Source organism: Alternaria dauci, chromosome 2 (genome assembly GCF_042100115.1).
Source record: "Alternaria dauci strain A2016 chromosome 2, whole genome shotgun sequence".
NCBI classification, from domain to species: Eukaryota; Fungi; Ascomycota; class Dothideomycetes; order Pleosporales; family Pleosporaceae; genus Alternaria; species Alternaria dauci.
In genome coordinates, this window is record NC_091273.1 from 3,556,349 (window position 1) to 3,569,786 (window position 13,438).

Consider the following 13,438-nt stretch of genomic DNA (forward strand, 5'->3'; position numbering starts at 1 on the left):
CAACCCTGACTCGCATCATTAGCCAGGGTTGTAACGGAATCTCGGAAGGGCCATACGTTTTGAGCCAAAAGCAAAAGTATAATCAGCAATCAAATGCACGCGGCCACGGGGAAGCGGACGGTTGCAACTCCTTGTTGCGCGACCATCGTTGCACCTGGATGGTGCAGAGTCCACCCCACGCCCTGATCCTGTTCCAGAGTCGCAGAATCAAGGCTGCTCTGGGGCGTCCTGTCATCATTGACGTGTCTGGGATGCTTCTCTCGAAGCGAGGATGCCTGCGACAAACAAGGCGCACAAGCCCGTTCCGCAGTGTCCCACGCATCCCTCTCTCTCCGAAGCCCTGCTGGTGAGGAAGGATGATACCTATCGCAGACGGCCCGAACAAGCAAACCAATACAGTACAGTACACCGCGGCGGTCCGCGGGTAGAAGCCGACAAGCGGATGACGTGGGCGAGCAAGTCATCACTGTGTCCTCTGGGTGGCTGTCGCTCGCAAGCAAGGCATCATCGAAGCCGGACCGACCAAGTCAATTCTCTGACCGCTCCTCTGATATGCATAGGGTATGCATATCCCACGCGAGGCTTGCGGCAGAGCAAGATGGGGTAAGTGGAGCTCCGGGCTGCATTCCCCGGATACCAGCAGGCTGGGATTTGCCCACTCGAAAAAGGAAGACGAGGCGTCTGGAACTCTGCCTAAGCAGTTTGGCTCCACCTTGATCATCGCATTCATGCTCCCTTCCTTGATGCCCATCCAGGTACCGCCGCACAGCACTCGCAACGGCTTTTTGTACCGCCTGTCATCGACTCATACACCTTGCATGCAGTGCGGACAAACCCAGATAGGCAAGCCGTGTTGGGTTGCGACACGGGAATAATTTCTGCGACGTTTGCCCAGGCTGGAATGAGACTTGCTGCGATAGGGCTTCGAGAACGCTGCTGGAAGGAAACTCGAGCCGAGGAGTGTCACGGCCAATGCATTATTGACGTTAGCGCCATCGTTCCGCCCCTATTTTACCGGTTCAAATTACGGCAGAAGAGTGACATCTCAGACCTCCTTCTGTCTTGCGTTCTGGCCGCTTTGGCATGGCTGATCTAAGTTGTTGTCGCCATCGTCGAAGAAGCGCAGATCGAAGTGTTCGGCGCCGCAAACATTTTCGTTGCAGCATTATGCCGGTCGCGATCAGATCTCGATGCGAGGCGCAGGCAGCAGATTCTTCACCTCCGCGCCATCCGAACGAGAACTCCATGCTGGCCATGAAAACAGCGAAAGCATTCTGTTACCGGTCGACTACTCGTGGCGCAAACCTTGCTCTGGTTACTTTTGTCTAGCGATAGCCTGAGCCAAGCTCACCTGTCATCACATCATCTCATCTAGTCCAGACGTCGAATGGGAAGCTATGGGGTCGTACGTTAGACGCGAGCTAAGCGTAACCTCAACGTCGTTTCGTCTTTGGTAAGACGACGTAACCTTCTTCCTAGTAACCTCCGACGTCTTTCGCCCAAGCCTCATCCACGCAGCCCGCTTCCCCCGGGCTGGCGTATAGCCTGATCTGGGGAAGTTGATCCCCGCTCTTGCGTTAGGGTTCCTGTCGGCACAAACATCCCCCCCAACCATGGTGTGCAACGTTCCTCACCTCGACCACGGGGAGTAAGTTGTACGATGCGGCGCGGTGGTCCGCCCATGTCAATTCGTGTCGCATCGGAATCCGGGTTGTGCCGTTAGCAAGATAGTGTTTTCTAGGTGCTTGTGTCGCGTCTCGATCGTATGCAACCTTCCGACGACAATCTACGCGTTATCTGACCGACTCTTGACAGGCTTTCACCGCAACTTGGCAATACAGCGATGAAAGGCTAAGAGTAAGCGGGGAAGGTTGCATCGAGGCTTTGAGGAGAAAGAGGGGGAAATCCGCGTCTCTAGGCGCGCCTGCTCTGTATGAGTTATGGCAGCTGTAGGGGGCGACAACTCCTACTACCACCATCACATGTGATTTCCCAGACATACTGAGATGTTTGTTGCAAAACGCTGAAAGAAGACGGCTGTCATGTTTGTCATGGCGGAAGACATCAGGCAGGCACATGTTGCTTTGCGCGATCAACTTGGCGATATGTTCCCCATTGCGGATACATGCTCATGTTCTTGGGGTGATGGGCGTCGTGATGCTGTCTGCAGCGGTATGAGTGCGCTCGCTTGACGCCCGTTTGCTGTCGCGGGCTGCGAAAATTTCCTCTCACCAGCGATCTATCACGAAATTCCATATTCTTCCCCCTGCCCATCTATACAACCGCACAGTCTTTGTCGAATCTGCCCAAAGCTCTACCTTTCATTTTTCAGGCATAGTATTACTATCGCCAGTCGCCACACATGGAGTCGGCCGATCAATATCGAAAATGGCTGGACTCACTCAAATCACTACCCGAACCTGAAGCGGCCAAGTCACTGCGCCAGGCATTGCTCAAAGGAACAAGGTCTGGAGGTCTTACATTCACACGAGCAGGCATCTTCCACTACTTCGAGCACGTACACCATTACTTTGGCTGCCCAGAAGACGACCCATGCGATGTGGATGAACAGAAAGAGCCACTTTGCTGGGAAAAGGGTCTATTGAGATCGGTAGAGGATATCGTCGACGATGAACAAGATTGGGCCTCCTTGCTGAAGAATCTAACTCTTTGGAGGAAACTAGCCTTCTTGGTGCACAATTTCGAAGCTGAGGTCCGCAAGCGCTGGCTCACGAAGTCAACAGCTCAGCGGAAGGCCATTTTACTCAAAGCTTGGCCAACGCTTCCTACCAGCCATCGCCCCGACATCGACCAGTCAGTTCTAAAAATTTGTCCGCATCAGAGGCACTGTCATAGCCTGGCGCAATACGCTTTTCCCCATCTCAACCTCGAGGATCTTACGAAGCCGAACCCACTACTCATTCTTCTGAACGCTCGCGGCCGACATCCATTGTGGAAATCCGCCGTTCTTGACTACGAGTTGGCGCCCTTGATACACCTGCGCCCAGCGGTCATCGAGAAGACGAAATACACCATGGGCCTCATCAATGAAGACTATGGCCAGATATTGGAGTGGGACACGGAAGAAGACGCTGCTAAATCGATGAGTAAGGGAGAGTCAATACATCCGTTACCTGGCTCGCATATCCTATTGATGCAATCGACTACCCTTGAATTCCTCCTGGCTGTTGTGCGCAGTATTCTAGCTGATATGGATACCAGAATCCGTTCACTTAGAACGGAGCTATTGACGCGAAGATACCAGGATCATGACGACGAAGTCATGCACGACCTCGTCGATGTAGCAAGTTCGGGGCAGACTCGACGCACCACACAAGCTGCAACTGGCGCTCCATCAACAAGCCCAGATGACCCTGGGCGTAGACGCGAGATCGAGGACACAACAGTGACTCCCGAACTTCCTCCTCTAACTTGTAGCGATCAAGAATTCACGTCGCTCAGCGCTATTGCACGAGAGGCATGTTACTGCGTACCCGCACTAGTCGATCTCCAGCGGCTGGTGGCACTCGTGTCTGCACGCCAAAACGCAGCCGAAGATCACATCTGGCTACTCCGCGAGGATCCTGGGTACTTTCGGGACTTTGCGCTTGAGCACAAGGAACATCGGCCTGAGCTACTACCAGGTATCCGGTGCAGAATGACACACGCGAGCGCAGAGGATGAAGTACTTTGGCCTCGTGTGTTGCGTGCAGTAGTCACGGACTGTTATATCGACTTGTTCATGTGGAACGAACTGTGCCGACGCATCTCCGAGCTAGACCGACTCTTTCTGCTGTACAAGGACGATCTAGGATTCGGTAAGAATTGGCAGCCAAAAAGAACTCCCTGGAGACTTCTTTGAGTCGCTTGTTGAGACATGGTCCTTCCTGGAATTCTTCCAGTTGGAGATCATACACGAGCTACACCTAGCCTGGTCGTCGTCCCTAGAAGTCCGTGCCTACTTTTCTCAAGAGTGCGATCACAGTGTCAAAGATGTCGTAGTAGGCATCAAGTACAATGGTAGGCGTGGTCGCAAGCGAGACAAAGAATTGGAGCATATCTTCACTCTATTTAAATACCTCTAGGACCCACCTGTCAGACGGACGTTAAGAGTACACACACTGGTGGAATCACTCGACAACCTTCTACAGACCAACGAACGAGCAAGCAATTTGACTTCGCCATTCGCAGCTGCACTGATTTCGAAGTTGTGCATAGTCTCGGAGTGTCTCCGCCAACTCAGCTTCTTCCTGCCATGGGCAAAACAAGTTCAGCATGCAGTCAAGCAGCGACAGACCGAGCTGATCACAAACTATGCCATCAACCTTTCTCGATGGAACTCAACTCTCAGCACGACTTTCGAGGGCACCAACCTCGCTCATCTAGGGAAACCGGGTGCGAAGTTTCGCTATCCAGTCAACAAGCGTCGAAGCCAGAAGAATGTCGAAACTCTGAGAAAGGCAGAGGCTGCTTTGGATGCATTCTGGTGTGCTGCAGATGGTCGCTTCAGGGACTGCACTGGTGCTACACCCCACGATATCGTCTCTGGTATCATCACAGAGCGTACACTACAGAGTACACCGCTTTGGGTAGAGCACGACAGGGCTTCTGAATGCTCTACCCTAGTTGGATACATCTACGTCCCTATTCCCACGTTCCTCCACGATCCCGCCAAGCAGATCACAGGTATATTCGATAAGATCAACTTGAGTACTACCAAGAAAGCAAAATCCCGCGGTCTCGCAGCCCGGCACAACAACGGTGATCAGGATGACAACGTTGACGAACAACGTACTACTCTGGGTGAAGACGAGCAACAGACCTTCTTTCTCGACAAACGCGCACACAAAGTCTTCAAAACTCTGTTCCATTCACCCCTGTCGCGCGACCATCCCGGTGATACGCCCTGGCAAGACTTCCTACACGCCATGGTGGCTGTTGGATTTGCTGCGCAGAAACTCCAAGGCTCTGCCTGGCAGTTCACTCCACGGAACCTGAACATTGAGCAGCCTACCCAGTTCCATGAGCCTCATCCGACACACAAGCTACCTTTTACATGGGCTCGGCGCTTCGGTCGGCGCCTCGCGAGGACGTACGGCTGGAGGGGCGACATGTTCCAGCTCGCCTAGAGCCTTCTTGTGGATGGCGGTGTTGGGACATTCACTATGTACAATTGTCTTGGCATAACATTGTTGATGTAAGGTCTTGGGTGTTTTTTTAGGGCTAGTGTAGTCTTTCCGAAAGATGTAGGTTATAGTGATTGAAAGACAAGACCATTGGCGTTCTAGAGGTATGCAGTTGGCATTATACTGAAGGTTACTTAGGCCTTAATACTCATGTACTCGTACTGAGCTGTAGTAGTTCAATTCCATGCTAGCAAAACGTTGTCTCTCTCGTGATTTGGCCCATCTTCTGCAGCTAGATAGTCTGCGCATAGTGTGTTGAGTCTGAGGGCGCCAACGACCGTGTTTTTGCCTTCACAATGCGCACATATTGGTTGTAATGCTACAAGAGGGACCTGCTAATGTTCGGTGATACTTGTTCGCGAGGTTGAGGTACGTGTTAGGTACTATCACCATCTGCTTCTGTGTGACCTCTCTTTGCTCTCTTTCAATGGCTTTTCATGCCATGGTCGTATATCGCAGTTCGTTGATCGATTTATACCCCGTATGGAGTGGCTTCCATCTTAGGTAGGCTCTAGCCCTGACACCGACTCTAAGGTCTGTCCACGGTACATTGAAACTTAGGTCTCATCATACGTCTATGAATACGGCATTAGCACCTGGTAGTTACACTTATTGCCAAGTCTTTGTGTGCCTGATAGCGCATACTCTGATGGTAAACATGTGATAAGAGCAAGGTGTACAAAGCGACACCCTGGCCAGATGAAGTCGTTTTCAACGCGCTACAATCAACATGAACTGAAGATGAATGGGGTTTCGCACCCTTCAACATTGATCATTTAACAAACGTTACCTGGGCACGATGTCTTCAAAAGTGACTTTTGAAGCTGAGAAACACACAAGTTCAAATGCTCTGATTTCACCCGCAAACACCCTACATCTTTCGTCACGTCTGCGCTTCGAAACCGGATGAGAAGCCATTCAATCATCATGCCAAACTCCAGCTTGCTCGACGGAACGGCAGGTGCTTACCCAGACCGGACGAACGAAACTTGACCGGGATTTGCCCTTACCAAGTACTCTTTCCAACAGCGCATTCTCGGCTTCCACACAACAAGAGCATTGGAGAAATAGAGACCAAATGCTTCAATATCCGTGGCCGGGAGCGCGATCTCAGTGTCGACTTCATGTCCTGCGCTTACTAGTGTCTTGCCGATCAGAACTCAGGGGTAGTGCTAAACACGACGTCAATGTTCCAGCATCTCGAGAAGACATTACGAACCTTCTGCAAGCACTGTGTTTACTCTGCATGTCGTAACATCGTGGTCATCATTCAAGTGGTACCTAGGTATTTCTGATGGAGCGGTCTATGACCGCGGCCGCAGCTGGCCAGATAGCGTCAATGGGGCATTCATGGAACGCATCGAGGTTTTGGTCGTGAATCAGACTGCTACCTGAGTCTCTCTTATCATCCTCATTTTGCTCATAGTCATCATCAATAATCTTGTTATGAGTTTGTAGATCACATGCCGAAGTTCATCCCAACGAAGAGCCATTGGTTAGAAGCAGAGAAGTGGCTGATACGAACAGCTCACCTCACGTCTGGAAGGCGAGCAAAAGCCACTATCTCCGCAAAATCCCGCCCAAAAGCAATAAGCAGCATTGACGCGGGGACGGCAAAGCCACTAAACGCAGTGACAGTACCATGGGAGATGAAGATGGAATCTCGTCAAGTATATGTCATTGACAATTCACCCAATAATCTCAATGGCTGCTTCACTTATCACTCTACTGTCAAGGTGCCCATGCACATCTCATCTCAAACCTCGACACGTCGTACGTACGCAATCAAGCATGCATTCCCTCGCCCAACACAAGCAAGGCAAGTGAGGCGGGTACACCATCATCATACCTACCTATGCAGATACGACAAGTCATTCCGGAAATCTCCGTCCCAACCAGGCAAGACCACTGATAGGTCTACTTAGGTAGCACCGGCACTTGCCCGTTTTCTTTACGGTACCGAAACAATGGTCTGGAATACGGGGGAAAAAGAAAGATGGAGGCGTGGGACTCGTCGGAGCATTGTAGGCCGAATCGGGATGGGGTGAGCGTGGGCTGGTTGCATATGCATTATAGAAAAAAAAGCAGACATGAAAATTGAGGCCAGTGGCATCATTACGCATCACATTTGCGGTGAACCAACACAGGGTACACTGGTTATTAGAGAGAGTGGAAGAGATGTCATTGTAATCCCAAATGATGCTTACAGGCTAGCTGCAACATCCTCGAGACCAGTACTATCCACCAATCCCACTCAGCTATGTAAGGAAAGAAAACAGAAAACATTCAGAGCGCTGCGTAGTTCATGATCCATACAACCATCATCATAAGCGTCGTAGCCGTTGCCAACACATCGACCTTTGCTTACTTTTTGCGACAAGCGAAAAAAACAAAGAAATCCCACACATTTCTGCTGCCACGTAGATCCAGCCACAACAAGTGATAGAGAAAAAAGGGTATTACATCCGCCGAACAAAAAGGTCCGAAAAGCCTCCGCGAGGAGCTGGTATAGTGCAGGGAAAGAAAAAAAAGGGGGGAATGGTGGGGGGCAACGCTCAAAAAAAGGCGCAATGACGGGCAGGAAGAAGATAACCGTACAATCTGTGATCGATCCAAAGGTCCAGATGGCGCGACCGCCCTTACGCATTGAATGTTGGTGTGCGTGAGCGTTCCAGTCTAGCAAACAATAACAATGTAACGTGCACTGTCGCAAGGAACACGGCAAACATACAAACATGCAGCGCGAGTGGGTAACCGTACCAAAAATCGAAAGCGTGATGAAGAAACTGAACCGAACTTTTTTGTTGAGCAAGGCAGCCGCAGAGGGCGCTGTCCACGCTCGTGAAAAGCTTTTGGTCTGAAAATCATCCACCCAACGAAGGAAATAGGATCGAAAGAAAATTGCCGGTCGGACAGAGATGAGATTGGGAACAGGCGTGTAGCGGGTAGGGGAAACGGTCGAAGTCGATCTACGCATCTTTGTGGTGTGCGCGAATGCTAGAGATTCCAAGATTCTCAGTTGTTGACATAGTGGGAATTGGCACGGCGACGCAGTGGTCGCTGAACCTCAATCCGGTCATCATGAGCATCTCGTACTACTCGGCTTTCGCGCCTATTACGGTGGCTGCGTATACTGCCTTCATCCATCTCCTCCAACTGCTTCCGCGTGACCAATGCCTTTCTGTCACCTGCATTGCTGCCTTTTTCGCTGCCGTGGTATGCCCCCTCGTTGTCAGGATTTCCGCTGATGACGAGTTCTGCCATGCCGTCCTCACCTGGGATGAGTCGCATAGTGCGACCCTCCATGTCGCCGTTGAACTGCAGGCTGAGTGGGGCATTTGCGTCTACTCTGAGGCGGATCTCGTTGTTGCCGTTGCTGGTAACGGCCGTGTGCCTGTCGCTGCCAGAGGAGCCAGAATGCGAGGGGACTGACGGTACCCTCGAAGCTCGCTTTGCGGCACTGTGGATGTGGTCGATCAGCGGAGCATCAGTACCGCGTAGATTGTTCATGTACTCTAGTGCTTTCATCTCATCTCGCCTGGTCTTCTGCGGGGCACGCTCTTTGACCTTGCGACTGTCCACATCAGTAGGACGACGGCGGCGGGGAGGAGCTGGTGCTTCGGGGATGGGAGCCTCGACTTCAGACTCATACTCGTCGCTACTGTCAAACGCTGCGGGAGGTTGGTAGTAGACCTTTGAGCTGCGCTTTTCGCGTTTGCGCTCCTGCTGCTCAGCCTGGTATCGTGCCTCGAGTCTTTCGGCTTCGCGTCTAGCCTTGGCCTCAGCTCTAGCGTTGGCTTCAGCTGCGAGGCGTTCCTCATGTTCCCTGGCCTCGGCATATTCTGCGTACTTGTCGTAAGACTTGCCGTAATGAGCTGATCGACGCCGCTCAGCCTTGGTGCTGTCGTGCACATAGACCTGGCCACCCCTGGCGGGATATTCGGTTTTGATTTCACGATGTGGGGGAGCGGGTCGGCTGACTGACTGTCGGCGAGACGATTCGTTTGTGCTCTTGGTGGTACGGTGACGACTGGTAGGATGGTCGTGGTTGACAACGACAGGCTGCGACTTGCGGCGGTCAGCGCGAACTTGGTCTACCTCCGAGGTGGTGTAGGCGTGGGAGATGGATGGACGCTGCGGCTTCTTGGTCTTAGTCTTGGGCTTCGCCTTGGACTTGGTCCGCTCCAGCTTTGGGGGAGGAGGCGGCATAAGCGCACGGTGGGCATAAGGATCATCGGGATGGGGCTCTGCCTCATAGTCGTCGTCTTCATCAGACGATGCAGTCTCAGATTCGCTGTAGCTTTCGTAGGCCTCGCCCTGGAGCTGCTTCTGGGGCGGAAACCTGGACTGTGTGGCGCTCTGCGGCTGGCCGCGCCTTGCTGAGTACTGATCACGCGGAGCTTGGTCAATGATGAGGGGAGGTGCAGGCCCGTTGCGTGCAATATTGGTCGAGTTGCGGTGTGTCATGCCTGGCCTTTGCATGCCGTCGTAAGACTGGGGCACCTGGTAGCCGTATTGAGGGTGGTACACAGGTGCCGCTCCATAAGGTCCGGGTGGCGGGCCCATCTGTCCTGAATAGCTTTGGCGGTAAAGCGCAGACTGGGAAAGGGGCGGGCCATGTTCCTGTGTGGGGTATCCAGGCGCTCCTTGAGTCCAGTGGTACTGTTGTCCAGGCTCGCCGCTGTAGCTTACGGGTCGAGACACGGAGGGACGACGGGGACGTGTCGTGGCTGGCTGGATAACGGCGCCAGCGTGCGAGTAGTACGACTGGCGTTGGTCCGGATAGTACGGAGAGGGGGTGGGATCAGAACGCATTGAGCGGGTGTCTTCCTGGGAAGGGCGATGATTCACGTCACGAGCGGATTGGGATGGGTGTATCTCAGGGCGGATGTTATGACGACGGGGAGCTGGGGCAGGCGCGTTGGGGTCGTGCTTGGGGCGCCTGGGGTCGGCACATTCCGGTTCGACTCTGCTATCACGACGATCTCTGCGGTCCGGGCGAGGATCCTGCGTCACGGTCGGCCGGCGTTCACGTTGCTGGATGATGGCAGGGGGCTTGGACGAGGTCGAGGCGGTGCGGGAGATTGATTTTGGTCGGGACGAAGCCTTGGAGGACGGCTTGGTCGACTCTGAGACGGTAGGGCGTCGTCGGATCTTGGGGGCCTCTTGCTGAGGAGGGACTGGGGCGGCAGGCACGTGGGTCGGGCTGCTGCGCTGGGGTGGAGTGGGAGGAGGAGGAGGAGGAGCACTTTGAGCGGAATTAGTGCTGCTGACGGTGGCGGTGGTGTAGCTGCTGTACCCTGAGTCGGAGCGAAGGTCAATGTTGGTGGGCGCCCTCTCCTGAGCGGGCGGCATTTCTTTATCCAAGTCGGATGGGTGCGAGCGCTTGGTGGAGACGTTAGCGGCATTGGGCGAGCGCCGGCCCTGGAAAGGAATAGAGCCGCCTTCGCTGTCATCCGAGTAGCAGTCCTCGACCGTGGGCTGCATCTCCTGTGGGCTCGCCATGCTGGCAGCGGCGTTTGTTCTGGGGAGGGAAAGGAGACAGAGGACAGGGAGTCGGCAAAATATCTAGCGGCTCAAGGGCGCTCGCGCTCTATCGATAATAAAAAGCGTCGCGGGGCGATCCTTGACAGTCAGGCGAGACGTCGAGAGCGCATTATTAGCACGGGCGTCTGGGAGGGGTGCTACCGTCTCATCAAGACGGTGTGGGTGTGGATAGAAGGGGGAGGGGAGAGGAGATCTGAGCAGAGGGGACGAGGGGAGCAGGAGGATATGCGAGGCAGATGCAGAGTATGACGGGCGAGTTCGTGTGCAGCAGGCAGGCAGGCAGGCAGGCGTTATTCGGGCTTCGACACACGAAACTTTTCCCCCGCCCGTAAAATTCAAAACGGCGTGGTACTATAAACTGCCTTATAGCGGGCTAGCTCTTTCATGCAATGCGTCTAATCGTTGGGCGCGCACCGCATCCGTCGCTGCCCAGTCAACCTCCAACACCTAGTGGTTGGCCGAGGGGCTGCTGCTGCCGCCCTCTGCGGCCCTTTCAGTCCTGGCATGTCTGCGCGACGAGTGACGCAGCCAGCCTCCACACCATTTCTTTGGTCGAGTGCATGCAGACAGACGCCCTCGTTGCCAGCCGCAACAGCTCCAGTTGCCATGTCGTCGACACACACTGACTAGGTAGGGGCAGGCCCGTTGTCCGAGGCCGAGTCTGCAACAGTCTCGCATCTCACCCGGTCACCCTGATGCTGATCATGGACGGGCGCCTTGGTGGTAAGAATAGCCAGTCGCGTGGCCATTGGCTGCTTCAGATGCGCAACATCCATCGGTTTGAGTGGGCGTGCATCGCCCTCCGTTGGAACGACACGACGTGAAACCGGGATTGCCCGGCCTTCGTTGATGCGAGCCGTTCGCCTGCGAGGGCTGGAATCGAGGACCGACGACTGCACCTCGACGCACCACTTCACCGCCCTCGCAAAAGAGCTACAGCCACGGCCACGACTCTCTTGGTCTGAACCACAGAACCACGGCTTCCAACGCCCTCGACGCTCCATGCAGCAGCAGCCGTCACCAAAAGCTTGTCGCCGCTGATCACTCCTCGCCTTGGCCTGGTCCATCGTGTACTGTACTGTACTGTACTATACTGCACTGTCCTGTACGACAACCACGCCCGCCATTCTCTGCACCATCACACGGCAAACGGTTGTAGGGCAGACTTTCCTAGCTCCGTCAAACTTTTCCTTGCCCTTCTTCGCGGTTCACGTCATGGAGCCTCAGCACTGCATCGTTTATTAACAGCTAAACTCGTTTGCTCCTGGCTCGGCCACGTCAATCGCGCTTAGCATGCAGGAACAACAGAGCACTCTCACCATTGTTACCTTCATTAATCTCCACGACGCGACGCATAACATGTGTCCTTTCGCCACCGCGAGCTCTCGTCGTTTGGCCTCGAGTCTGACTGGCGCTGCCTTGCCAGAACCACGCAAATCGCACCTGGTTAGCACTTGCCCTGCCTGCCACTAACGCACCCACACGCAAGACAGCGTATCGGTGTAACACCCCCATCGAATCGCCCCGGACGCAGCTCTAATCACGCGGCCCGTCAAGCGTTGCTTACTCGCCTAGTCGTCGACACTACCCCACCAAACTTTCCGGTGAGGAGACGCACCGCATCGAGCAGCGCAATGCTCCCAACAAGTCTGGCCAAAACCAAAGCAAAGGATGCGCATCTGAATGCGACCAGTGCCGCAACCTGCCCCTCCCACGCCACCTCCACCGCCAACGTCGCACCCACACTGACCGTTATCGTATCCGAGGTGCCCGTTGCTGCGCTCCTCTCGTCATGTCGTGATCGGCCGTCGTCGCGGCACAGAGTCTACGCACAAAGTACAGCGTCTTGAATTTTCGTCGTTGCTAGATCAAGCTACAGGCAGTCGCAGTCAAACACATCACTGCCACCACCACCACAAACTCCCGTCTGGTGCATCATGGCCACCATTGTCATTCGCCGTTGCCGTTGCTGTAAGACGAAATAGCGCAGTCGTCCCTCTCTGAAAGGGTGACCGCTCATCCAATGCGCCTACACCACCAGACATGACGTTGATTCTTGTGCTACTGTGGCCCCCTCTCAACCCACGTCTGCGCCATGGAGATGCCGTGATGCTTGATGATTGCCACTCAGAACACATCCGCTTCGGCTCAGTTGCAGCACTCTGCGCGACCTAGCCAGTGCCGAACACCAGGTTATGAACAGCGCTCGTCGCACACGTCAAATGCTCAGCCAAACTTTGTTGTGATCTCTATTCAGTCCTGCGGGGGACGGCGAACGGATACGGGTTGCCGACATGCTCCAAAGAGCCTCCGCATACAAACGTCTTCTACTGACGTTCGATTAGACTCTTGGTGCGACCGGCAAAGAATTGGGGCTGAATCATTTCGGCACATTGCAGACACCCTGCAGACATCAAAATCGTTGGCTTGAAGCCTGTGTCAGATTGATGCGATATCGGCAGCCATTGTACCACGGTACACAGTCATGTGCCTGCAACTTGTAAAACACCATCGCAAATACGGGAGAGAATTGGTATCAGACGTATCGCGAAAACCTGCGGGATGCCATGATGCCTAGCAACGATGAGTATTTGGTTCCACAATCGATGAGTTATTGGACAGGGTATTGAGGTTGTAGGTAGCACAACCATCTGCACGATGACCCACTGCACACCAACCCTCACAAAATTCATTGTTCCAACTTC

General features: G+C 54.0%; 2 protein-coding genes across 2 annotated transcripts; one reads left to right on the plus strand and one right to left on the minus strand.

Annotated features, from left to right (window-relative positions):
- Positions 1-3,742: 3,742 nt before the first annotated feature.
- On the plus strand, positions 3,743-5,129 carry ACET3X_003192 (uncharacterized protein; the record flags this gene model as incomplete). The annotated part of the gene is made up of 2 exons (XM_069448440.1): positions 3,743-3,818; positions 4,219-5,129. 2 exons carry the CDS (start codon positions 3,743-3,745, stop codon positions 5,127-5,129), a joined length of 987 nt encoding a protein of 328 aa, XP_069309739.1.
- A 2,210-nt stretch (positions 5,130-7,339) lies between these two features.
- On the minus strand, positions 7,340-11,048 carry ACET3X_003193 (uncharacterized protein). The gene is made up of 2 exons (XM_069448441.1): positions 10,486-11,048; positions 7,340-10,434 (listed from the first exon to the last, which is right to left on the minus strand). Exons 1-2 carry the CDS (start codon positions 10,689-10,691, stop codon positions 8,202-8,204), a joined length of 2,439 nt encoding a protein of 812 aa, XP_069309740.1. The 5' UTR covers positions 10,692-11,048; the 3' UTR covers positions 7,340-8,201.
- Positions 11,049-13,438: the final 2,390 nt, after the last annotated feature.